Raw genomic sequence first — 27,893 nt, forward strand, 5'->3', positions numbered from 1 at the left:
ACCGAGCAGAGCCTTACACCCCGGGACCTGGTCACCTGGGGCACCGAGCAGAGCCTTACACCCCGGGACCTGGTCCCCTCGGGCACCGAGCAGAGCCCTGACACCCCCGGGACCCGGCCCCTCGGGCACCGAGCAGAGCCCTGACACCCAGGATCCGCCCCCTCGGGGCCAGACGGCTCTGGGTCGCAGCCGGGTCCCCGCCCCGATCGGAGACTTCCGGCCGGGGCGGGCCCTGGCATTACCAGCACTTTGGCTGGAGACATGGCGCTGCAGGGCCGCGCGTTCTTTGCTCGGGTGTCCCGCCTGCCCCTCGATCCGGGTCCTCTGAGGGTAAGGCAGCGCGGGGTGGTGAGGGCCAGGCTGGCTTCCGCAGGCCAGGGGTCCCGGGCCGAGGAAGTGGGAAGACCGGGGTTCCCGGGAGCCGGGAGACGTGAAAGAACAAGGGTGCTCCGGGGCAGGGAGGGGGAAGGCCAGGGATCCCGGGACGCCGGCAGGTGAACCAGGCCCAGGGCCTTGGGGTGCAGGGAGGTGAGAGATGCCAGGCAAGGAGAAGTGTGAGGCGACAAGGTTCCAGGACTTGGAGGAGATGTGAGGAGAGAGGAGGGGGCTCCAGGGACGCAGTGAGGGGAAAGGAGAGAGGCTCAGGGGTCCCAGGACGAAGGGAAATAAGAGGGGGCGGGGGAGAGGTATAAACCTCCGATAAAGGAACTTTCGTTTGTAAATATGCAGGGAATGGGACATAAGTAAGCTGGGTGAACTCTGGTTTGTCCAGTGTTAGATTGGGAACTCAGATTAATTTGGAAGAGGTCCATTGACCTTTTACCTACTTTTAGCACTGGCAAGCTCTTAGTCAAAGCTAGCCTGCCTGCCTGCTGTCAGTTCTGTGGGTAGGAAAGGGTGGGTTAGCAGGCTGGTTCCGTGGCCGAGGAATTCTCCCCTGAGCAGCGTTCTCAAGCCCCCCACCCCACACACAGTGCCTTGTTTTTTTGGGATGTGACCGGAATGACTTCATTTTGTATAATGAATTTTCACAAAGCAGATGTACATGAAATTCAAAGAAAGGAAAAGTCTTGTGGAAGTTGGCTCTCACTTTTTACCGCTGGGTCCCAGGATCCAACTCTTGTCAGGCAGGCTTAGGCCTTTCTCCCCCAAATAAACAAGCACAGTGTAATAAAGTAATTTGAAAAAAAAAAAAATCAAAACCTAAACCATGGCTAGATTCACTTTCTAGAGGTGCTTCTCATGGTGGAATCCATTTTTGTTTCCCTCAGGCTTATTTTGTTTTGCTTTTCAACATTTTCCCACCAAGTCTACCATGGAAATAAAATATGCAAGTGAAGAAACTAGGGAGGAAAAGGAAGAGGAAGGAAAAAAAAAAAAAGCACTATTTCAAGGCAGTCCTTGCCCCTAACGAGGTTAAAAATCTTAAGCTAAAAAGCAGAATTTCCCTATCCAGATAGAAAAGTCAGTCCACCAATTGCTGTCCACACACCCCCTTCACGTTTGATAGACTGGCCCTGTAGTGTTCACATTAGAAAAATATGGGGTGGTGTGAAAGAACAGGGTACTGTAGGGCAGCGAGGTAGGAAAGGACAGGAGTCCCCGGGGTGCAGAGAAGCCCAGGAGGGAGAATAGGAGTCAGACACGGCTGGAAAGGGCTCCAGACGTGAAGGGGAGATTGGGTGTGCTGATTTCCTCAAGTCAGAGCCCCCCTCCCCCGTAAGTGGTCTGCTCCCTGCTAGTGTTGTATTGCTACTGTTTGTCTTTAAAGGTAACACAGCATTGTAAAGACAGACAAAACCACTGTGTTTCTTTCCCGAGAACTTGTCCTTTTTGTACTGGCCACATCTCTGACCTAGCGATGCTGTTAGGATTGCAGCCCCGGAGTCACAGACCAGAATCCCAGTCTTCTGATACCACTGGATGATGTACTTTGAGAAGGAAAAATGAATTCAAAACGATTGCAATCTGACGCTTTGAAAATCATTTGCTTAAGAAAAATGTTAAGGTGTGGTGGTGCATACCTTTCATCCCAGCATGTGGGAGGCAGAGGCAGGTGGATCTCTGTGAGTCTGAGAACAGCCTGGTCTACACAGTGAATTGCAGGACTATGTAGAGAAAACCTGTCTCAAGAAAGAAAAAAAAAAAAAAGTTCTGAGGTAATAGAGGTGCCTGTCTGCTTGGGACATGGAGGCTAGAGTGGAGTTTGAATCCTGGGGGAAGGAATGACGAGCTGGCAAGAAACATGGTGTTTTTTAACGTTAAACATAAGCTATTATAGTTAAAACTTTCCATGTCAGAAATGTTCTAATTGTCATAAGCACCATCTGTGAATGCCATTTTAGATCGAATCTTGACCTACGTACGCCTCAGTTCAATCCAGTAAATAACTAAGACTCCTGCTTGGTCAAGTGCTGTCCTTGAGATTAAAAAAAAAAAAAAAGGACTTTGATCTTAGTTTTTGTTTCATTCTCCTGAGAAAACATTTAATTTAATCAGTTGTTTATCATGAAATGTAATTGTTGGGCTTTCTTTAGAGAGACTCCCTGGTTGAAAAGGCGAGCCTGCAATCAGTGTGGAAATAGATTCACTTATGTTTCTGGAGCGATGGTTGGTATCTCACGATTAGGCTTTGACATACATCTAGTGCAAGGAAAGTAGGTGTGACAAAGAATTAGAAGAAGGCAGTGCCGTGTGTCTTGTAAGGTTAAATTCCTTAGTGAAGGTGTAGAACTTGCTTGCACCTATAGACTCTGGCCCGTTGGTGCTCACTGCATGACCTTTAGTTTTTATCTCAAGTAATCACTTTATTATTTTTATAAAAGTGATTCTTGGTCAGTATTAATTTAAGCAATTCATATAGTTAAATAAGGTACAGAGTAACAATTCTGTAAAAAACAAGGTTTTTCTTTATCCTACTTAAAATTCTGTTATCCCATCTGTAATTCTGTCATATCTGGTTAGCTCACTGATTTTCCCCAACCAGGACCTGACACAGAGTAAACATGGAAGAAGCGTGTAAGAAGCGTGTAACTGTGCACACCATGTTGTGGAGTTGGAAAATTTATCACCATGGTTCACACTAAAAGTGTGTGAAAAAGGTTACTACCAGCTGGACAGACTGAAAACACAGTGCATTATAATGCACAGATGAACAAAATTGTGTATGCAGAGGCAGACAAGGCTGTCTGGAGGAGGAGGGCCCAAGAAGGAATCCCAACCTAGGGCTGGAGAGACAGCTCAGGGGTTCAGAGTGCTTGCTGCTTTTTCGGAGAAGTGAAGTGTGTTTTCCCAGCACTCACATTGTGTAGTCATAACCAGGGGATCTGACACCCACTTCTGTCTTTAGTGGGCACCTGTCTCAGTTACTGTTCATTGCTGTGAAGAGACACCATGACCAAGGCAATTGTTATGAAAGAAAGCATTTAAGTGGGGGCTTGCTTACAGTTTAAGAGGTTAGTCCATCATTATCATGGCAGAAAGCATGGCGGCATGCATGGCAGACATGGTGCTGAAGAGGTAGCTGAGAGTTCTACATCAGGACAGCCAGAGAGAGAGAGAGACAGAGACAGAGACAGAGAGACAGGCAGACAGACAGACACTGGGCTTGGCATGGGCTTTTGAAACCTGAGAGTCCACCTACCAGTGATATACTCCCTCCAACAAGGTCACACCTCCTAATCCTTCTCAAGTAGTTCCATTCCCTGATGACTAAGCATTTAAATATATGAGCCCATAGGGACCATTCTTATTCAAATCACCACAGCACCTGTATATATTTGTACATTTAAACACATACACACATAAATTAATATAAAAAAGGTAGTTCCATTTTGAAGAATAACATGTATTTAAGAATAACAAGGAAAGGGTCATTACCCATTTCTGCAAGTTGAAATAATTTGATGTAGTACAGTTTGTGTCTTAGGACATGGAAAGAAGTATATGAGGTTCCTGATCTTGGTCTAAGGACATCATGGTAAAATCCAGTTCATGTTTGCTTGGTGTCCTTGATGTTGGAGAGCTTCAGAAGAAATGCTGTCTCTTTCTTCCATTTGGAAGAAGAAGATAACCCCAAAGTATCACTGTTTTACTTTTATTTATTAATTTCAAAAATATTTATTTATCCTTATTTCATGTGTATGAATGTTTTGGCTTCATGTATGTCTCTGCCCCAGATGCATTCTTGGTGCCTGCAGAGGCCAGAAGAGGCCATCAGTTTACCTATGACTGGAGTTACAGATGGTTTCAGTCACCACTCAGGTGCTGGGAACCAAACCCAGGCCTTTGAAGAGCAGTAGAATCTTTACTGCTGAGCCATGTCTCCAGTCCTACTTCCTCCTGTAGCAATGGCCTACCTCCATTCTATGCCATCCTGTAACATGCACCAAGGTTTAATATACTGTATATTTCTCTTAGTTTGTTTATCCCATTGCCCAAAACCTAATCTCACCAAAGATAGAATAGTGTATCTTTATTTCTTTGTTTACGGCCACATTGTCATTGCCTAGAATAGTGTTTGGGGCAGAGTAGATGTCCAATTAAAAACTTGCTAAAAATAAGTGGATGAACTTTACCATAACGTCTGTTTTCTGTCTAATAATTTTCCACATAAGCAAATTCTATAATCCAAACAAATCTTCTGTAAGAACAGGGATTCTGATAGTTGGTTCAATGATGAGAGTCATGTTACTCTTGGCTAATGTAATAGAGAGTCAAGAAGAGATGTCTCAAGGGCAGACAGGAATGAAGACCAGTGGAACACCTCCAACCATTCCCTAATTCGTCTGTTTCATCTCCCTTTATTATGCAGCACTGGGAAACATCTTGGTCTGCATCTAACTACAAATAGATAAGAGCTGTAATAACGGTGGAAGGTACACCCCGTAGCACAGAGTAATGACTTTTTCAAGGACTTTGGTTCATTCTATGAGATGTGTCATTACTCAGAAATGAAATTTCTGCCTTGCTCCTGGCAACTTCATGATTCAGCCTATCCTTTGGAGCTTGGAGTCCAGCAATGCATTTTCTTTTCTATCCAGGCTCGTTGTTGCTGTGGCAACAAGATCTGAGCTCCCCAGGAGCTCAGCGTTCCAGCTCTCTGTGCAGTGCTCTGTTGTAAGTTGTAGGTGGGTAGGGATGCTCAGGTGGTGCACAGCACTCTGTGCAGTGCTCTGTTGTAAGTTGTAGGTGGGTAGGGATGCTCAGGTGGTGCACAGCACTCTGTGCAATGCCCTATTGCAAGTTGTAGGTGGGTAGGGATGCTCAGGTGGTACACAGCACTCTGTGCAGTACTCTGTTGTAAGTTGTAGGTGGGTAGGGATGCTCAGGTGGTGCACAGCACTCTGTGCAATGCTCTATTGTAAGTTATAGCTGGATAGGGATGCTCAGGTGGCACACAGCACTCTGTGCAGTACTCTGTTGTAAGTTGTAGGTGGGTAGGGATGCTCAGGTGGCACACACAGTTACAGAGTGCACTTCAGCTAGTAGGTGAAGAGCAGGGGGTGGGTCACAGAGTTTGGACAATTTAGTTCTTTAAGTTTTTAGGGTCATGGTTGGCATTCAGGGAGCTGGGGGCAATTCTTACTCTCTAAGAACCTTGCTTTCTGCATTGGAAAGTATAGAAGAGCTGTCCCTCCTGCTAAGAACTGTAGGTGCTATACTGAAAAGGCAGTGTCTGGACACTAAAAAGGGCATGTAGCTGGCATAGACAAGCACATTCTAGCAACCAGACAAAAATTGCAAGAAGCAATGGAAGACTTATTATATGCAGGCAATACGGGGAGTGCTTTGGAAGTATATAGGTACACATTTTCACATCCTTTGAAATATATGGTTGGCCAGTTTTTACCAAACTGATGTTACATGACAGTTAAAGAACAGTCTTCACAAACTCCCACTTTTGTGTGAATCTGAGTCAGAATAAATTTTATCTAAAAATATTCACCTGCCACAAATCAACAGACCCTCAGCCCCAGCCTGTCTCCCTGAAAGAACCATTGAAGGAGTTCATTGTCTACCCTGGAACTCACAGCCAAGTGTTAAAGGCAGAGTACTTCAGATAAGGTGGTGTCTTTATGAACTGTTTCTGTGTTGCTTTTCTTAGTATTGTTTCCATCTCAGACCTTCCTGTATTATGTACTTGCACACACTTTCGTGTTGGATATTTCAATGAAATACCGTCTAATGAATGTGGAATACTCAAGCAGTATTATCCTGTGTCTATCTCATTAGTCTTTTTCTGATAGTTTACTACAATGTGTAGATTCTTGTGGGTTGTTCCAGAAGCTTTTGCAATTGTGTCAACACATAGGAAGATAGCCTCTTCTGACAAAGCACATGGTGGAGATTATGCATCACTTTCTTTGCATCTTTCTTTTAACGCATAATGCTTCACATTGTTGGTATTCAGCAGACATTGCCGAGCATTTGGACAAACTATCTGTGGCAGTGTTCACCTTCAGCATGTTCGTTGTGTCCTTCTTTCAGTGGGTAATAGGTCCATGCTTTGTGAATGGCTTTGGCTATTTCAAGCCTGTTGCAGTTCCATATTAATTTTAGGATAGTCTCATCAATTTTGTAAAAAGTGAAATAGAATTTTAGTAAGGATGCAATTTGCTTTCAATGCTGGCAATAGAACTCAGGGCCTTGTTTATGCTAGGTAAATGCTCTACCACTGAACTACACCTCTTGCTCCTTAAGGCTTGTAACTTGATCTAAGGGTATTATTACATGTGACATTTTGATCAGTGTTGCCAAATTGATCTCCAGAGAAGTAGGCACCAATCGGAGGGGAAATGGTGACTTTCACCTAATTTTGACTGGTGCTTCTGCCAAGTTGAAAAAGAGTGGTTTTGTCTATGGAGAAAAATAGAGCAAAGGTGAGGAGGTGAAAGTTCTTGGCAAGCTTTAGGAATGCTGCAGCAATAGTAGCTATAGATTTTACTGTCAGAACTGGTATCAAGTAGCTTTAGAAAAGCAAGCTGAGACCACACTAGGTGGGTAGCTTCGAAGACCCAAGTACAGTCCTCAGAACCCATATAAAACTGGGTCAGGTAGTACACACAATCCTGGGAAGGTGGAGGTGGGGGGACTCCTGGGACATGCTGGTCAGCCAGTCTAGCCCAAATAGCAATTTTCAGATCAATGATGGACCCTGTTCCAAAGAACACAGTGGTCAGCCACTGAGGAGTGGTATTCATGGTTGATCTCTGGCACGTGCCTTTGCACCCTGCCTCTCAAATTCACACACACAGATGGAGAGAGGAGAGAGAGAGAGAAAAATTGAAGTGTGTGGTTTTGTCTTTTTGGTTCTGGATGTATCCATGCTTTTAAAGTATGCGGTTTGATTGTGGAGGCCTGATCAACAGTCCTTACGTTGGTGATGGAATAGCTGAGCCATTCTTTATTAGATATTGATCTGTTCAGCCTCACAACTTCCCTGTGAAAATTTATTGTTTAATGAATTTTACAGATTTGAAACTGACTTTTCTTTAAAAAAAATCTAGCATGTTTAAGTACTATTTTTTTAAAAAAGATATTTATTTTACATGGACTGCCAGGAGCTTGTTTGTGGTGCAAAAAGCAAAACAACACCAACAATGTGATCTACAAAAATCCCAAACTTGTCCCACTTTCTTTCGTATTGATGCTTGGGTTTTGTTTAGACAAGGGGTCATCACTCAAATGTCTCAGGGCCCTGAAGGCTCTGTAAATGAAGAAGGCCTCTCAATGAAAGGGCCACACTTAGCTTGTATGACTGGAGGCTGGGCAGATGCAAAACTTACCTCAGGTGGGCATGGCTTAGGGTTGTACTGACTCATGTACTTTGTATGACTTGTGAGTTTTATGCGAAGTCTCCCAGCATCTTAATCTTGACTCAAAGTTTCAAGACTTGGTGCTAGCTTCATAATACACATTTGGCCTAAGATTACCAATGCATGCATATTTTAGTTAACCTTAACATTGTTGGTATTTAGCAGACATTGCCGAGCATTTGGACAAACTATCTGTGGCAGTGTTCACCTTCAGCATGTTCGTTGTGTCCTTCTTTCAGTGGGTAATAGGTCCATGCTTTGTGAATGGCTTTGGCTATTTCAAGCCTGTTGCAGTTCCATATTAATTTTAGGATAGTCTCATCAACTTCTGTAAAAAGTGAAATAGAATTTTAATAAGGATGTAATTTGTTTTCAGTGCTGGCAATAGAACCCAGGGTCTTGTACATGCTAGGCAAATGCTCTACCACTGAACTACGCCTCTTGCTCCTTAATGCTTGTCTTTGAATAGCTTACTTTAGGCTAGCAAAAATCAGTAAGTAATTTAGAAATGAATCTCATCTATGTTTTTTAATCCCTTAAGGAAAGGACAAAGACAATACTTTCTCAGAATTGCCGTTTTGAGGATAAATTTGATCACCCTTGATGTACATGCTGGGTATGATATGAGGTGCTGCTGAGTATGGAAGTGGGAGGGGGTGAGAATTGGTCTTCCTAAGGCAGATTTAGAGCTCAGCATGTAATAAGTAGGCATTTCCAAAATATGAAGACTTTAGGAAGTTTTGGAAAGTTCAGGACATCAAAGATCTACAAGGAAACCATTGGTGATGAGAAAGGTATTATTTCTAACTAAAGAAAACAAACCTCATTTATAAATAAGCTCCATGTAGAAAAAAAAAATCACAATGCAAGATTTGAAGATCATTCAAGGCCCATTTATGTTGCATTCACTTTTCATAATTCAGGAGGAAGTGGCCAGATGCAGTTTTGAGTTATTCAGGATTTTGCCTTGTAAAAAGAGGCATGATCACACCATGGTTCTGTGAGATCTAGTCATTTTGTGAGTCTTAGTAGATAACTTGTGATTAGGCAAAGAGATGGCTGATTTCATGCTCACACATGTGCTGCCAGTTATTAGAGGATGGTGTCATTCAAAATAGCGAGTAAGTAGTTTCCCTTTTCAGTGTGAAGAAAGGAATTCATAAGATTATTATCAATCAGATCACATGAACTTACTAAGACATGAAATGATACTTCATTAACACAGTAGGATTGCTATTATCAAATATAATAGTTTTATCTTTGTATACTCCCTTTGCCAGTTAGAAGGCTGATAAAATGCTTTTAAATATATTTTAAATGCTTTTATTTAAATGATTAATTATCCTTCAGAAAGCTTCAAATTTCCTGCACAAATTAACCCCAAATAAATAAAAATTCATGGCAGAGCCTTTTGAACATTTCAGTACATTTTTTCATCATTCCCAGATAGTGACAAATTTACCAGCCCACTTGCGCAAATTTCCTGATTCATCATCCTAATGGAGTCCTTGTGGAGGTGGGTGGAAGTCTTAAGCAAATCTGCCATTTCTAAAGAAAGAGATGATTGTAGGCTGCTTGGATTGTTGGGTTGTAGCAAAAGGATATTGTGGTGGTGGTGGGGAGAACAGCATTGTCAATATGATGATACAATTAGGATGAGACATAACCAGATTTGTAAAATTTAACCTTTGTGATGATTTTTCCTGATTATGAAAGAAGATCATACTTGCTCAGCAGATTTTGGGAAAGAAAAGAAGTTGTCCATAAACCCATCGCTTAGTGATAATAACCAAGTACAGTGAGTCTCTGAAGCCAGACACATAGGATTTAAGCTGTCTTTACTTCTTACTATTATTTTATTTATTATAGACTTACTATTTTTAGAAATTTTATTTATGTAATTGTGTGAGTGTATGCCATGTTAGGTATGCTCACGAGGCCAGGAGAAGATTGCCTGGAGCTGGGGTTACAGGTGGTTATGAGCTGAATGATGCTGGGTGCTGGAACTGAACTCAGGTCCTTTGGAAGTGCAGCAAGTGCACTTAACACTGAGTAATCTCTCCAGCTCCCTTGCTATTATTTTTAAAAGTAGATTATTTGTCCTTTTAGAGTTTCAATTTCCTAATCTGCAAAATGAACATGACAACAGAATTTAAACTGTAGCTGTTGTCTACATGTGGCATGGGCAGGTGTAGTCTGTAGCTGTTGTCCACAGGTGGCATGGGCAGGTGGCACATAGTTCACTATTTACGGTTGTTTCCTTCTTGTCGTTGTCCTAAGTGTGTTTTTATGGAGACCAGGTGGCCTCAGACTTGCTATGTATTTGAAGATGACCCTGAACTTTTATCTTTAAGCATCCACCTCTGTGGTACTCTGATTACAAGTATGTATTACCACACCTCATTTTCTGTATAGTTCTGGGTATTGAATCCAGGATTTTACAAATGCTAGGCAGTACTCTGCCTACTGAGGTACATCCCCACACCTGAACATTGATTATTATTTGTAATTAAGAAAATAATGCACATATATACATATATATATATATATATATTATATAAATTGACTTAACATCACACCGTAAATGCTATCTTATATAAATTCAGCTGGTCAGCCTTATTTTGGTTTGCTTACAATCTAATTATTTACAGCTATGTAGCATACAGAAAAACTCTAACAGGCAACGACAGATCTAGAATTTTGATCTTGCCAGCATGACCTACCTGATGGAGAAATGTCACATCTCTCCCTGGTGTATTAATGAAACTTAAGAGAAACTTAGAGGAAAGCCAAAGGCAGTGTGCCAGGGTATTGTAAGAGCAGGCTCCAGAGTTTGCCAGCCTATATTTGAATTTGGTCCTGCAACTTTCAATGTTCATAACCTCCTTGAACTTCTGCTAGAAAATGGGGTAAAAATCATACCTATTTCAAGTCTATGGTGATTACATGGTTTGTTATCTAATTGTAGCCCATAGTAACCACTAAATGAATGTTGGTTTTATTGTGTGTGTATATGTTTTTAATTTATTTTTATTTTATGTTCATTGATGTTTCGCCTGTATGTATGTCTGTGTGAGGGTGTCAGAAGCCATGGAATTGGAGTTATAGACAGTATGAGTTGCCATGTAGGTGCTAGGAATTGAACCTGGCTAGCTGTATTACTTTTTATACTTGAGTGTAAACATAACATCTGCAAATAATAATGCCACCATTTATACCAGAGTGCTATGTGCTGTGTACTACTTCCTTTCTCTAAGTACCACTGTAAGGTCCTCTGGAAGAGAGGCCAGGCCATTTCTCTAGCCCTTTACTGTGTGTTTTGCTCCACACTTAAAGTTTGTTATTATAATTAAAATGTGTGAGAATAGCAGGGATTTTCACAAGTAATTGATTTTTAAACTGTGAAATAAAAAAACTAAGCAAAAGAAATATGTTTTAAGTTAATTTGCGTTATTTACCCTTCACTTTAAATATATCAGGAATAAGAATTTTAAAATGATTGTCTTCAGTAATTCAAAGACAGAATGTGGTTTTCATCTACATTTTTCTTTTCCTTTTGTTAATGGGCTGTCTTTGAACTTGTGATCCTCCTACCTCAGCCTCCTGAATGGCCACGATTACAGGTGTGTGCTACTCACCTGGTTCCTTTTCTTCCCCCCCCAAGACAGGGTTTCTCTGTGTAGCCCTGGCTGTCCTGCAACTTACTCTGTAGACCAGGCTGACTGTGAACTCAGAGTTCTGCCTGCCTGCCTTTTTATTCCAAGTGCTGGGGTTAAAGGTATGTGCCACCTCTGCCTGGCTAGCTGTATTACTTTTTATACTTGAGTGTAAACATAACATCTGCAAATAATAATGCCACCATTTATACCAGAGTGCTATGTGCTGTGTACTACTTCCTTTCTCTAAGTACCACTGCATTTATTTTACTTACAACAACTAGTGAAGTCCTTACAATGTCCCCTGATGGTGCTTTTGTTGGTCTCATTTTATGAATGAAGAAACGGAGACAAAAAGAAGTTTAAGAACTTGCATATGACTATGGAGGAATTTCTTTCCTGTGTTGTCTAAGCCCTGGAGCCCTCATTATAGTATTTAGTAATTATATTCACTTAATATGTTTAATTATTCAGAAAAAGTGCTTAAATTCAATAATGATGGACAATTAAAAGATTTTATCTCTTTTGTAAATATACAGGTGTACCAGTCTCAACTCATTTTTTTTCTCTTAGTTTTTCAGTTGTGGAACAAAAACACTGCATCAAAGCATCGATGCTCCGCAGTCTAAATTCTTCCTGCCCCTTTTAAAGCCTATGCTACCACCTAATACTTTTCAAGGAAAAGTGGCTTTCATCACTGGAGGAGGTACTGGCCTTGGCAAGGCAATGACGACTTTCCTGTCCAGCCTGGGTGCCCAGTGTGTGATAGCCAGCAGGTAAGTGTCACTTGAGAGTCTGTGAAGAAACTAACTGTGCCACAGTATTAAAAACAGAGTGTTCCAGGGCCATTTGATTGCATCTTATAGAAAACATTCTGTAGATTGATTAAATAAATGACCTTGGAAAAATTCAGTTGTAATTTGAGTTGTAAAAATCGTAAGGAATTTCATGAAACTGCTGGTGTTTGCAGTTTTCATTTTCTGAATATGAAGGTGGAGTTCTAAAGGACTACACGGAGATAGTTTTGATTTCTGTTGGGCTCCTTATCCTTCTTACTAATTCCATTGATAATGAATGCCATGACAGAATAATGGATTCAACCCTTAGGGTTGCTTTAAGGTGGACAAGAATTTCAACATACATATTGTGATGGATGTAGAGCCACACAGGCAGAAGTTCTTAGGTAGATATATCATCTTGTTATAGAATATTTAGTTAACTAGCAAAGATGGGTTTGTTTAAATGTTTAAGTTGCAGAATATTACTTTAACTATGTGAAGGTGTGTTACATTTGTTTATGGTGCCTTGTGAATGATATAAAGATGTGTTACATTTGTTTATCCTGCATTTGTTAAATTATGTCAAGATGTGTTGCTGTTTCAACCTGCCTGCCTAGGGCACCTGATTGGTCTAATAAAGAGCTGAATGGGCAGTAGCTAGGCAGAGAAAGGATAGGTGGGGCTGGTGGGCAGAGAGAGTAAGTAGGAGGAGAAATCTGTGCTCCAGAGAAAAAGAAGGAGAGAATGAGGAAGAAAGAGAGAGACACACCTGGGTCCAGAAGCCAGGTAGCTGCCAGCCAGCTATCTACTGAGAAAGTGGGAAAGTAAGACATATAGAAAGAACGAACGAAAGAAAGACAGACAGAAAGAAAGAAAAAAGAAAGAAAGGAAGGAAGGAAGGAAGAAAGAAGGAAGGAAGGAAGGAAGGAAAAAAAGAAACAAAGGAAGGAAGAAAGAAAGGAAGGAAGGAAGGAAGGAAGGAAGGTTAAAAACCCCCGAGGCAAAATGTAGATAAAGAGAAATAGTTAAGTTATAAGAGCTAGCAAGAAACTAGCCTAAGCTAAAGCTGAGCATTCATAACTAATAATAAGTCTCCATGTCACGATTTGGGAGCTTTTTGGTGCCACCCCCCCCACCCCCCGCAAAAAAAAAAAAAAAAAAAAAAAGGCTGGTACATTTGGCATTCCAACATGGGAACCAAATTTCCACATAGAGCCTGAGATAGCTGGAAAAAAGCGGGCACATTGAGTGGAAACAGCATGCTGGGTAGGGACACCTGTCGCAGTAGGCACAAGCATCCCAGAGCTGGGGTGAATTGAATGAAGTTCCTACTTGAACAAAGCTCTTGGCCAGGCTCATGGGGTGTAAGCCTCGTCTCTCATGGACAGAGGAGAGGGCAGGGCTACCCCCTCCCACTTAGCAATTTAAAGTTTGGCTCAGGTGTCAGAAAATGTTGCAAGTGAGCAGCTGTAGGCACTTTGTAAAGCCAGTCCAGATGGAAAAAACCCTCTAAACAGGTTCCAATTTGTTTAAAAATGTACATAACTAAAGAAAGAAAAGAAAAAGGGTATATACAGTCATAGAAAAAAATAGTTTAAAAATAATAGTCTTTAAAGAAAGAGTAAAGTAATATATGAAAAAAAAGGGATAAGCCACATAGAGATGGGAAATACACAGGGAATCTAGATCCTGCATGGTGATGTATTGACTTTGAATTTTTTGAATGCTGATGAGTGAACAACAGCTGCTGAGAGATGTAGGATTGTAACAGGGACTGCTGAATTAAACCAGCCTGGACACTTTCAGAATGCCTTAATTTAAAATGGAAGTCAGAAAATATATTGCACTGGGGAAGTCGTTATGCTTTTGTTTCCACAGGAAACAAAAGGCTGTGGATTCCTCCAAGGTTAATAGAGATGAGGTTTCATCAGGGGAGATCCCCTGAAAATCCTGGCTACAGACATACAGAATTAAAACTAGGAAAAAAAAAAAACTACAAGATAGGTAATGTATATTTTACCTGCTAAAACATAAAACAAAAAGTCATCTTTGCCTGGCACTGTGTGTACAATGCACAGTCCATACTTTTATTACTATAGATATGTATATTACATTTGAAAGTCTGTGTGTTTTCAGAGTAAGGGGACCAGATACCAATGAAAATGGGTGGCCCAGGTGATCCAGCCTCTCAGAGTGCCTCTGTTACAGTTTCCTCAGAGTTCTGCATTCAGAATAGCTTCAAAGATGCTGGCTGAGACTATTTTCGACAGGATTGCAGATAAGCCTTGCACTTTCCTGCTGTACAGAGATTGGACAACAAATGTTATGACTAATTTTCCCAGGACTTGACCATTATCTCAATTTTCTTAGGTTCCCTAAAGATGCTTTTGTCCATAGACAACAGCAAGTAGTCCAGAGAACACAATGCCCCAAGAAGTAGGGTGGATGGTTTTTGGTTATTTGATGTGTTATGGATGATTGTCATCATTTAGGGGGAATATAGGAATATGGGACAAAAAGACAACTATTAGCCTCAAATATTTTACATTGGTATGTTTTTTGGTATATTGATACAAATTTAAAGTTATTTTTGTTATACTGTATGTATGTTTTGACTCTTGTTTGGGTTATTGTGCTTATAGAGCTCATTTATAAATAAAATGTATAATTAAGAAATGCAGGTTAGTAGTTAGTTATATGTAATAATCAAACTTGTAGTCATATTAGGTATGTTTCCAAGGTTAATCAGATATATTTAGATAGATAGATGGTCTTCAAACACTTCAAAGACCTATAGAATATGGCATTTAAGATGTTTAATAACCTAAGTTCATGACAGTGAGACACATCTGCTCCTGGCAGCATCAATCTATTTCATAAAAGGATGATGGGAATTAAAGAACCTCCATATGGAGTTTGCTTGCATTCTGGCAAAGTTAGCCACCTGAGCAAGAAACTGCTCTTGCCTTTACTGCTGACAGTATGCTGTAAAAAGACTGTTGAATTTTGCCAAGATAAGGCAGGACAGTCCTTCAAAATTCCCACTTCATAGAAAAGTCTGCCAGACATTCTGCAGGACATACAGGAAAGTGACTGTTGAACTTTGCCAAGACTAGTCAGGATAGTCCTTCAGAATTCCTGCTTCATAAAAAAGTCTGCCAGATATCCTAGGCCTATAGGTTGAAGATGGATGTCCCAACATTGCAGAGGAACTTTGGGTGACTGTCCAGGCAGCCGGATGTCTCTGTCATTTTGGAAGTGGTTTGCACTGTACTTTCTGCCTACTCAAATAATATTATATCTTTCTGGGGTCTTTGATGGAGTTGAAGATGAGATAGTTATAGTTATAGTTTTCCTTAGTTACGATAGAAGGTAAATTTGGATTCACCAAGATAGGATAAATAATTAAAAGTATTTCTCTGAATTTGCCTAATACAAATGAACTGGTTATTGTAAACGTAATTATTACTTGATAACTGTTCTTACTGTATGTGATTTTACTATGTTAAAGTTAAAACTCTTTTTTTTTATTTAGACAAAAGAGGGAAATATGGGGTATTTGTTTAACTAGGCAAAGATGTGTTATATTTGTTTAAGTTGTGGAATATTACTTTAAGTATGTGAAGGTGTGTTAGATTTGTTTATGCTACATTTGTTTAATTATGTAAAGATGTGTTGCTGTTTCATCTTTCCTTCCTAAGGTACCTGATTGGTCTAATAAAGAGCCAGTGGATAGGCAGAGAAAGGATAGGCAGGGTTGGCAGGCAGGGAGAATAAGTAGGAGGAAAAAAACTAGGCTCTAGAGAGGAGAAGGAGAAGAGAATGAGGGAGAAAGAGAGGGACATGCCCTGGGTCAGAAGCCAGCCAGCCGCCAGCCAGCCTGCCATGGAGACAGCAGCAAAGTAAGACATGCAGAAAGAAGGAAAGGTAAAAAGCGCTGAGACAAAACATAGATGAAGAGAAACAGGTTATATAAGAGCTAGCAAGAAATAAGCCTAAGCTAAGGCTGAGCATTCATAAATAATAAGTCTCCATGTCATGATTTGAGAGCTGGTTGGTGGCCCCAAAGGAAAAGCCTGGCACACCATCTTACTGTGAAATCTGGTTCTCCAGAGCCTTGTTACAAACTTGGCTCAAGCTGTCACCTCAGTGACAGTCAGTATGTCATTATAAATGCAAATTGGCTGGAACATTTATTATGTTCTCAATGCAATGTTTTTAAGAGTTTTAAAATGCTATTTTTACTTTGATGCTATACAGTTCACATTCATGGTTGGTTTTTTTGGTGTTTCTTTCAAGGATGTAAGATTGAACTCAGGGTGATTCAAACTCATAAATTTAATCTGAAATCCCTGGGGATTATAACAGCAATATATTTCTTTGGTTGAAGAATGAATATAATGATTCTAATTGAGGAAACAATTCAAATTTAAATTAAGTGAATCAGGTGTGGCTGAACATACTTTAATTCTAGCACATGGGAGGTAGAGGCAGGAGGATGAGGAATTCAAGGGCACTGTCTAATGCCTAGAGAGTTGAAGACCAATATTAACTAATTGAGTTTCTGTTTCCAAAACAAAACAAAGCAAAACCCTCCAAATAATTTGATATATAGATAATGCTAAAGCTACTCGTATAAAAGTGATTAAATCTGTGAATTAGTTTCAGATATATGAAAATTATTTCAATTTAACTTAAAAAAATGAAATCAACTTGATTTTCCTGTAAGTATAAATTTCATACTTCAACAGAAATGCTTTTCTTTAAATTGTCAGTTTTCTGTGTTCTTTAGCTTAGGAAATTAAAAAGAAAAACATAATATGAGAACATTTTAGAACTCATGAGAAGCTATCTGTGTTTATTTCTAGGAATATTGATGTTTTGAAAGCTACTGCGGAAGAGATTTCTTCTAAAACTGGAAATAAGGTATATTGAAAAGCAGCTCTTTAAATCTGCTGTGGGGATTATAATGTTTATATAGTTTATTTGTAGTTTGGGGTTAGGAAGCCTGGAAATGCCTGAGTTCTTTCTTCTTCTCTATCGTTTTTGCAGGTTCATGCAATTCGGTGTGATGTACGGGATCCTGATATGGTGTATAACACCGTGCAGGAGCTGATCAAGGTTGCAGGGCATCCTGATGTAAGTGTAACAGGGCTGAAGCCTTCCAAAGCCCCTGAGGACATCCCCTGGACACACAGGGAAGGAGCTGCTGGTGTGATAGAGAGCCAGGGTGGGGAAATGCCAGCTCTGCTTAAAGCAGAGAAAAGACTAGGTGGACTGCGCTCCCATTACCCCACAGGAATACTTTAAAAACATATTCATAATTGTAGAACAAACTTGATTTCACCTTGTTTGATGAGATTATACAATAACGAGCATACGGTAGCTAGTTTAAATGATTGACTGGGTTGCTTTTCCTAATGACTATCAGCATTTCTCAATGGAGGAGAACGGCACAAACCAGGGAAATCATCAGAAATTCCACACTTCTGCTTTCTAGACCTGAGAGGTAATGAGTACTTTGCTATTGCTTGGCTCATTTATTAGAGAAAAGCTGCTTCCTCCAATAGTCTCAAAGGGAACACTTTTCTCCGCTAACAGCTGTTTCAGACAGGCCTGTAATCCTGAAGCTACTGCAGAGCCCAGCAGAGCCTTCACTGGGAGTGAGGCAACGGCCACCAGTGAAGACGGTCACTTCTTAAAATTAAAGGGCAGCAGAACTTCAAAGGCTTCATTTTGGTGATTTGTGTATGTGGGTGGAGGTTGGGATAAGGATTTCCTCTCCATGTAGCCCAAGCTGGCCTGAACTTCCTGTGTACCCCCAGGCTTTTAGTTCTTTCTGTCTTTTTGTCTCAGCCTTCCTAATGCTGCCTTTGAGCCAACACAGCTGGCTAAAAGGTGTCTTATGATGGTTGAAGTAAAGTGTAGTTACAGTACCCTTACCTACATTTGTTGTCTCTAAAGTCCATGCTAATTTAAAGACAGGACTTGGAATTCTAGGATTGGGAAATTATAAGTGGTTTTTACAGATTCAAGAAACATGAAAACCAAGTGAATCTCATGGTATTGCTTTGTAGCTCACTGGGATGTTCAGATCCCTTGCCTTATTTATTTTAGGTAGTGATAAACAACGCAGCAGGGAATTTCATTTCTCCCAGTGAAAGACTGTCTCCTAATGCTTGGAAGACCATTACTGACATAGTTCTCAATGGCACAGCCTATGTGACTCTGGAAGTTGGAAAGCAGCTAATTAAAGCACAGAAAGGTATGTTTATTCATTCATTCCTCCTGGGTTTATTGGGCGCTTTCTCAGCCGAGTCTGGGCTAAGCCCTGGCACACTTGAAGATGTAAGCAAGACCGTCTGCACTCGTACATCTCGCAGGTGTAAAGACCCATGCTTGCCAGAGGTTGTGGTGTAAGTCATAGTAAACACAGCTTTCAAGGGCTTTGGAAACTCAGAGACGGAAATGACTGCTTCTTCCTGTGGCCAGTGATTAGATTCAGAAATAAGATGCAATTGAGATTTGTTTTAAAAAATGTATGAGTAAAGAAAGAGGACGAGGAATCAGGAACATCCCTGGATAGAGGCCAGCTGGAAGGGAAGGGCAGATGTGTTTAGAGAGCAATCGAGAATTCGGTGTGGATCGAGAAGGGGAGAGAGGAGGCAGGAAACAGTTGTGGGGATGTGGCTTGATAGATATGTAACTGGGAAAGTCCCCAAAGGTGAAATAGGCAGTTAGCTGTTCATCAAAGTTACCGTGTGAAGAATGGTGATCTAATGTAAAATCTCACTGGCCACATTGTGGGGCTGGGAAGGTTGATGTTTTTCTTTTTGGCATATGGAGAGATGGTATGGGTGGTAAGGCAGGGGAAGTCTCACAGCTGATAGCAACACAACTTAAAAGAAGATGGTTTTTAGCTGGGTGAATAGTTTAGATGAAGGTGCCATCTTTGAGACTGCAAACACCGGAGAGATTGAGATTGGATGTTACTAGAACATTTTTGTCATAACTGTGAATCAACTTCTTTATTAAAATTTATGTCTATATAAATAGAAAATGTGTAATGCCTGTAGGTATACTTAAACAAACATAAACATGGGGGGCGGGAAGAATTGCTAGCACTAGACAGGGTGCTTTGCTTACTAGATTCTCACCACGACTTTATGTACCAGACCTTTGATGATGTGCCCTCTGAAGCAGAGATGTACAAGATTGTGCCCCTGAATACTTTGGGGTCAGGACTTGAAGCTTGGTGTATTTTCTTGGAGTAGGTAGAACACATGAACAATGCCCAGGACTCTCAGGGGCTGGTGTGAGGAGAGGAGGATGTTATATCTGACCTTTGTCCCCTCTCTGGTTCAATTTCTTCTCCCCAGTTTGGCTAATTCACAAACTGGCTTGCGCAGGGATGATAAAGACATGGAAGAGTGAACAGGATTATAGAAAGGCACAGCTTTTTAAAAGATGCTAGCAATTTCTGTCCTTTCCCAGCACTCAGCACAATCCTCTTTACCCATTTCCACTGTAGCAAAGTAGATGTGATTTGGATCAGGACTTTTGTGACATTGTTATTTTATTTACTAATTTAAATTAGACAGATAGAGAGACTTGGGAAGGGAGATGGGGTTGTAGACCGACTCTGTGTGCCTGCTCTTGCTTTTTGTAACCTTTATCTGTCTCAGCTCCGTGTGTTTCTTTTCTCTCTACTTTCTGACCCTGTCTCTCTGTCTTTCTTACTCTCAGCTCCTTATGTAGTTCTTCATTTTTGGTTCTCTGTTTCTTTCTGGCTCCATGATCACTTTCTTCCTCTGCTTTATGAGCTCTTATTTCTTCCCTTGCTCATCTTCGGGATCCTTAGTTTTCTGACTGACTCACTTTTCATTATTGTCTTTTATTTTAACACAGACTTCAGTCTATTTTTATTCATCACACTGGATTAAAATTCTATGGGCTTCATTATAAATGTATTAGGTAAGACTTTGAAAAGATGGAAGCCCATTTCTATTCTTCCTGTCAGTTGAGGCTGTGTCCTGATAGTTTGTGTTCTGGGCTGGAGAAGCTGGGTACTGTGGGTCTAACCTGGTACTGGATTAGCAGTTGAGGCTCTCAAGTGCTCATGATCTCTGAAACATACTAATTAGGGTAAGCCTGGATGTTGGTTCAGTAAAGCAATGCATGTAATCCCTCATCAAAACTATGGAGGCAACCCAACACCTAGGAAGTCAATCTAGGCACGTCATGAGTAGTCATCTAATGAAGATGAAGGCACCCGAGTGCTTTCAAGTGCACTGTTGCTTCCTAAGGTCAGGGGAGGGCACGGCAGGTGGCTGAGGGTCAAGGGCAACAGCTGAAGGTCAAGGGCAGCCTAGCTAGAGTTAGAGGCACAGCTGGTGGTGATGCAAAGTTAACAGCTATGAATAAAAAGAAAAATGCACCTGGCATTGCCTGTCCCTGTCCTGTACTGGGACCGCTAAATCTCCACACTCTTTGTTTGTCCCACAAGGAGATTTTGGAGGCAAATCTGTTTTCAGAGATCTAGAAGGAGGAGTTTGAGATGTAGGAGTTGTGAGAATGGCTAACCTAACCATGCTTACTCACATATCCTCAAAGGGACCCCAGCACTGTCCTCCACCCCATCTCTTCTCAAATATGTAGACAGAAAGAAACCTGGTGTGGAGAAGACCTTATGGAGGTGTACTTCAGAATACTTTCTTGTGGTCCCTCAAGTTTAACTTCCTCCTCCTTTCTTTCCGTTGTTTTCAGACAGTGTCTTTTTATGTAGCCCAGGCTGTCCCTCAGCTCTTGCTCAGCCTTGAAAGTGTGGGGATTACAGGTGTGTACCACTGCACCCCACTTACAAATACAGGCTAATTAAAATGTTTTGTAAAACATAGAAGTATATTTTATTTTTTTTATAATATTAACCTTACAGTTTTTCAAATCTAGTGTTATATCTCTGTAAGAAGTAGAAAATCTGTTTTCTCACAATCGAGAATACTCTTCAAACTTTTAATTCATTCAACTTACTGAGACTCTATGTCCCAGATGCAGGTGCTACTTAAGTGTATAGTGTCACTTTTCACTCTAACTTTATACAGTCAATTTAAGAAATAAAGAAACAAGAAAACATGCTTTCTTACCTACACACGTACCATTTCTGATATGTAATTCTTTAGACTATCTGGATTTCTGTCTAGTATTAATTTTATTTAGCCTCAAGGCTGTCTTTAAATTCATTCTGATTCAGATTAGGGGCTGTGAATTCTCTCTTCATTGGTGTGTCAGAAGACGGCACCATCAGTTGAAGGACATTTTTTGTTGCTTATGGAATTTAAAATTGACAAGATTTTTGATTCAGAATGTTCAAGGTGTCCCTGTCCTCTGTGTGGTCCCTGATGAGGGTTGGTGCGGTAGTGACCTGTGTGACCTTATTTGCCCTCTCCTAGTGGTTTATTGTTTCCTTTATAGTTCCTGCCTTCTGTTTATCCCTCTTGGCATTTGTTTACTGCCTAGGAACTATACCTTATAGTTTTTACCAAATTTGATTTTTTTCAGTCTATAGTTCTTCCCTTTAGAACTCCAATTACACATATATCATGCTAGAATGTCCCATAGCCACTTGGCAGTCTGGTCTTTTGTTTATTTTTAACTATTTCCCCTGTGACCTTTGTATTGGATAGTTTTTATTGTCTTGTCTTCACTGAGGATTTCTACAGCTAAGCTCATTAATTTAATTTTGAAATTTCAGATATTACATTTTTTTTTGCCATAGATTTTTTTTCTATTTTCTATTTTCAATTATTTTTAGAATTTCATGTATTTTTTTTGTGTTTGAGTATGCACATATTTGTACGTGTGTGTGTGTGTGTGTGTGTGTGTGTGTGTGTGTGTGTGTGTACACGTATTCTACAGTGAGTATATGAGGTCAGAGGGCAGCTTTCAGAATGAGCTTCTCTCTCTCTTTTCACCGTGTGGGTTCCAGGGTTGAACTCTAGTCATCAGACTTGGCAACAGGCTCCTTTCCCCAGAGGCCCGTATTTAGCTGTCTTTGAACTCCTTAATCATGTTTTGTTTTGAATCTTATATCAAGTTTATAATACTGTTATAAAGGTTCTTATATGCTAACTGTATCTTCTGGTCCTCTTTGTACTCCTTCTATTAATTGCTTTTCCTCACGTTTCTAACTCTGTGTAAGTTTTGAGTTTTCCTTTGAATGTGTTGAGCCTTACTTTAGGAAGTAGTTACTCTGAGTACATGATCATTTTACAACTCATCTTTAAGGTTTATTTGGGTGGCTATAGTAGCTTTTCCTTTGAGGCTAACTTAGCCTTAGGTACGATTTTTCTGAACTGGCTACAGAAAGTCTCGAATGTTCATTAAGTTGCTGATCACCCCCTTGTCTCCCAGCCCTCTGTGAGGTCTACAGACACTGTTCAGCTCACAGCTGCACTGGCATCTGCCCTTTGCCAGATTCCATGGATGTTTACCCTCAGGAGCATAATGGGGCATCAGTGCACGCTCAGGGAGACCCCATGAAAAGTCATTGAGCCCTGTTCCTGTTCTCAGAGTTGCTTCTCACTCCAAAGTCCTAGGATGATGTTAGGCTTATCATCTTGGGATGACAGTCCTTCTCTACCTGCCATAAGGTATCTGACAATGACAGAATCAATATCATGTCTCTTGTATAGTTTTTATGATGGTTATGTTCACCTTGGCTAGAGGCAGAAGTCCTTGATAATTTTATTTTAATTCTTATTTCTTCATATTGAAGTAGTGCTTGGCTACAGGGGTGGGGGGGCGATGAGTTTCTTAAATTTAGGTCTTTGTATTGACATGCCAGGTACAGGGGAGTGCAGACTGGCCATCCCAAGACAGTGAGACTGGGAGCAAGGCGTCACACTTTTCTTAGATTTCAGTGATAAGGGTTTGTAACTCAAAACCAAGAAGAAGCCCTCTGGCTTTTGTGACTCCTTTCTGCACAGGGCCCCGTTTTTGTCAACCATGTTTCTTTGATAGGAACTGATGTGGCTGCATTCTTGATAACGTCCCCGTTCACTCCCCAGGAGCTGCATTTCTTGCCATCACTACCATCTATGCTGAGAGTGGATCAGGCTTCGTAATGCCAAGTTCTTCAGCCAAATCAGGCGTGGAAGCCATGAATAAGTGAGCATTACTGTGTTAACTGTGTTGCTGAAAATAGATAAAGTTCTCTGGTCTCCGTTCAGAGAAAGGTAAAAAAAGACTGATTTGGAGCAGACTATGTTTGATCACATGTTCCCATGCCACAGGACTGGTTTCACTGACCTGGACTTTGACTGATGCTCTCAAACTATCTTCATAGGTACCCTATAGTTTTATGAAGCTCACTGAATTTTATCTGTTGTAAAGTTACAGTGTCTTAAGGTCATTATTATGTTACAAAAAAATTTCCTTTTATAAACCTCTCAGGAGAGAATGTTTTCCTGAGTTTTGTACTAAAATCAGTTCCATTTCTGAGCAATTAGGATGCTGTTTCTCACGGGCACTACAAACTCCATGACTGACTTGGCTTACCATTTCACAGAGTCATGATAATAGGATGCAAATTTGCCATTATATAAAACACTTTGAGGAGAGGGGTGTTGAAACTGGGTTTCTTTATGCAGCTGCCTGTTTTGGAACTCATTCTATAAACCAGGCTGGCCTCAAACTCACAGTGATCCACCTGCCTCCTGAGTGCTGGGAGTAAAGGTGTGTGCCGCCACTGCCTGGCTGGATAAAACACCTTAATACATTGCTCTTAGCTTCCCTTTGGCACCATTATGCGTCCTGGTCTGCTCTGGCCCTTCCCTCTTCCTCCTTTCTGTCTTACCTTCCTTATTTGCATTATTTGTATCTTGTAAGGTAACTTAAGTCTCCTTTTGCAACTATGTTAAGTACATATATATACAAATATATACACACACACACAAGAAACATGCCAGTGCTATCTATAAAATATGATCATGTTGAAAAATAGACTGTGCATTTCTAAACTGGCTGCTACAAGGTTCCATGTTCTCTCTTAGAATGCTATTTTGGTTTAAGACATTCAAGATTTTGTTTGAGTCTTATTTCCTTTGCAGTTCATTTTAACAATATGGTATATCCTAGTTAAACAAGGCTGTGTTAATGATTTAAAGCTGTGTAACCCATGTCTTGCTCAGCTGGTAAACTTGAGATGCTACCCGCAGACATTGTTATTCAGTGCATAGGTTATAAGAAAATGTAATGGCCTTTGTAAATGTAAGCTGGGGCTGCAGGCAGTGGTGGGGATGAACCCAAAGCTCTCATGTAAACCCAGCTGGCTTTGAACTCATAGAAATGCACCTACCTGTGTCTCCTGAGTGCTAGGATTAAAGGCACGTGTCACTATGCCTGGCATATTACATTTCTTGTTGTAAACTGTAGATGTTAGGTGTAGTGACTAAGGACACTAAAATGTAACTGTTAAGTTGTGTAGTAGAGGAGGTAAAGATGTAGCCATGGCCTAGATTCCCAGAGTTTGGTGGATGGGCAGCATGACCTCAAGAAAATGGTTTAGTCTTTCTGTGCCTCAGTTACCTGCCTATTTGTAACAGACTTACCTGTTTGTGTGTGTTTCCTGGCAATCAGTGAATGTGCAGTGAACCCTGGGTGGTCATGCTTGAACACACAGAACAAAATTTTACAATGTTCTTTGTTTACTTTAATTTATAGGAGTCTTGCAGCTGAATGGGGTAAATATGGAATGCAATTTAGTATTTTTATCTCCTTTGATTTTTAGATCTCTTGCAGCTGAATGGGGTAGATATGGAATGCGATTCAATATAATTCAACCGGGGCCTATAAAAACCAAAGTGAGTTCTGTTTGACATATTATAACACTGTGCATGATTAGAGAATCAAACAGTAGTGGTTGCATTCTGACTGCTGTGTGGGGGACTTTCCAGGGGTGCCTGGATCTGAAGCTCTTGTAGGAAAAGAGTGAGTAAAACTGGAGTGACTATACACACACACACACACACACACACACACACACACACACACACACACACAATAAAACTCATGGAAAACTAACTGCAAACCGAAGCATGCAGTTCAAGTGGCATCTGCTGTGTACTGTCGCAGAAGAACTGTAGTCACAGAAGTGTCTTCTCTGCACTCCAGTGACTCCATGAAGTCATTTGCTTCATGTATTTATTTGCCTTTTAAAAAAATTTTTTAGATTTATTCAGTTTTGTTTTATGTGTGAGATTTTGTCTCATCTGTGAACTATGTGTATGCTTGGTGCCACAGAGGTCAGAAGAGGGCACTAAATTCCCTGGAACTGTAGGTAGGGATGGTTGGGAACCACCATACATGTGCTGAGAATTGAACCTGGTCCTCTGTAGGAGCAACAAGTGCGCTTAACTGCTGAGCCATCTCTTCAGCCCCCCCCCCCCCCCCCGCCCCCCCTGCATTGAATTTTTTGAATGCCCACTGTATACAATAGTATTGGGAAAGATGTGAGAGCATTTGTGCCAGAGTGCTTCCCAAGAAGGGACGCTTGTAGTGGGGAAGTGGGGGTATGGGTTGTACCCAAGTAATAGGTATCTCATGTTAAAGAGAAGAAGGCAGCTGGAGCCCAGTACTTTCCTAGTAAGGTATGCTGAAACAAGGGTTGCACTAGCTGGTACTTTTAGTCTTTGCTGCTTTTTATCTGCTTGGGAGAACTGTGGGCTCCCTGGGCACCTTCAGGCTGAGCTCTCTCACCTAGACTCAAAGATCTAAAAGAGAAGGAACCATCATGTTTTATGAGTCTGTGGACTTTGAGCTCTCCTTGCCATGTTCCACACATCAGACACAAAACAGAGGTTCGCCAATGCAACTACCGTCTCCTCTTTCAGATGGAGTTGGAGTTAAGAGCCCTTGTTTTAACTTTTCTATTTTTACTTTTGAGGAAAAGAGAAGAAAGTAAGTTCTCTTGAACATTTCATTGAATTACTTTTCTGAATTTACTAAATGAAATAACAATCACACTCTCTCCACCATACAATGTAATCTCAGAGTTCTTTTGGGTGTATTGTTTGTTCATTTGATTTTTATAATGACTTGCTGAGATAGGAGAAATGGAAAAAACTAAGATAACAGCATTCTTGATAGATATTTTTTTCTCTTAAAGGGTATATTTAGGTAAAATGACCTGTTTTGGCTGGCAGTGATTGTGAAAGAATTTGGTGACATTCTTTTTACAACATCTAAGGCATCTAAGGTGTGAACAGCATGCTATAGTACAAGTTGTATTTTATGTAAAATCAAGAAATTAAATACATCTATACACACACGAACACACACACACACATACACACACACACACACACACACGAACACACATACTAACTTAATTTTTCTTTTTTCATTGTTAAGGGTGCCTTTAGCCGTTTGGACCCAACGGGAAGATTTGAGAAAGAAATGATTGAAAGAATTCCCTGTGGTCGGCTGGGGACTATGGAGGAACTTGCAAATCTCGCCACTTTTCTTTGCAGCGATTATGCCTCTTGGATTAATGGGGCGGTAAGCACTGCTGTGTGCCTTCAGCTTTCTGAAGGGGTGGGGAGCCCCATTTTGGAATCAGTCCTAATAATGCTAAATATAAATATGACTTAAAACATTTAATTAGCTATAAATCACATAAAATATTTATACATTATTCATCTTAAACATCTATTCCTTGACAGATTAATTTTATTAAGTTCAAGTTGTCTTAGTAGACACTGTTTAAAGATGATCTTTAAATTGGGTAGGATTTTGTTGGAAGGAGCATTCTAACTAGAACAAATAAATTTAGATTATACCTCAGATTTATCCTTTGAAATTTGAGCTTTGACTGAAGCTACCAAGGAGACTGCATTTATTTAGGCGATGAAGGTGGATGATGGTTGAGAGACTTTTCAAAAGGAGTGAAAAGGTTTGTGGTGTCTTTTCCAGGTCATCAGATTTGATGGTGGAGAGGAAGTATTTCTGTCAGGTGAATTCAACTCTCTAAAGAAGGTAATGCATTTGGTTCATACACTACTACAAGCCAGGAGACGGGGCTTTAAATTGTGTGTAGACCCAGTTAAACTGACATCGTTTCCCTCCGTCAGATCACCAAGGAGGAGTGGGACATGTTGGAAGGACTCATCAGGAAGACAAAAGGCTCCTAAGACGGTTTCGTCTTCATCGGGGACAAGAGGGACTAGAGACGACGCTGATGGACGTGCTCTTCTGCTCATTTTTCAGGGTTAATAAATGTTTGCTTTGATGATGTCTGTATTTCCAGGGATCAAACCCGAGGTGTCTGGTATGCTAGGGTGCTACCTCTGAGCTGCACCTCAGCCCTAATAAATGGTTAGATGGTCATTGAGTGCATACAACGTGCCAGTTATCTTTTCTTCAAAACATAGTAGAAACAAAAAGGAGTAAAGACTTTTTTTTTTCTTTTTAAATTATTCTGTGTCAGTGAGATAGCTCAGGTGGTAAAGGTGCTTGCTGCTAAGTCTAATGACCTGAGTTCAATCTCAGGGACCAACATGGTAGGAGAGCACCAACTCCCAGAGTTGTCCTCTGACTCGTATACATGCACCGTCACATGTGCACCCCGCAGCATTCCTGTACAC

General features: G+C 40.7%; 1 protein-coding gene across 1 annotated transcript; it reads left to right on the plus strand.

Moving 5' to 3' along the window:
* Nucleotides 1–172: 172 nt before the first annotated feature.
* Nucleotides 173–27,636, plus strand: Decr1 (2,4-dienoyl-CoA reductase 1). Its single transcript, XM_006983271.4, has 10 exons — nucleotides 173–330; nucleotides 12,047–12,249; nucleotides 17,121–17,178; nucleotides 17,305–17,391; nucleotides 18,370–18,517; nucleotides 23,319–23,418; nucleotides 25,040–25,112; nucleotides 26,662–26,808; nucleotides 27,223–27,285; nucleotides 27,381–27,636. The coding sequence occupies exons 1-10, from the start codon at nucleotides 262–264 to the stop codon at nucleotides 27,438–27,440; spliced, it is 1,008 nt and encodes a 335-aa protein (XP_006983333.1). The 5' UTR covers nucleotides 173–261; the 3' UTR covers nucleotides 27,441–27,636.
* The last annotated feature ends 257 nt before the right edge of the window (nucleotides 27,637–27,893 follow it).

This window comes from Peromyscus maniculatus, chromosome 2 (assembly GCF_049852395.1).
Source record: "Peromyscus maniculatus bairdii isolate BWxNUB_F1_BW_parent chromosome 2, HU_Pman_BW_mat_3.1, whole genome shotgun sequence".
Classification (NCBI taxonomy): Eukaryota; Metazoa; Chordata; class Mammalia; order Rodentia; family Cricetidae; genus Peromyscus; species Peromyscus maniculatus.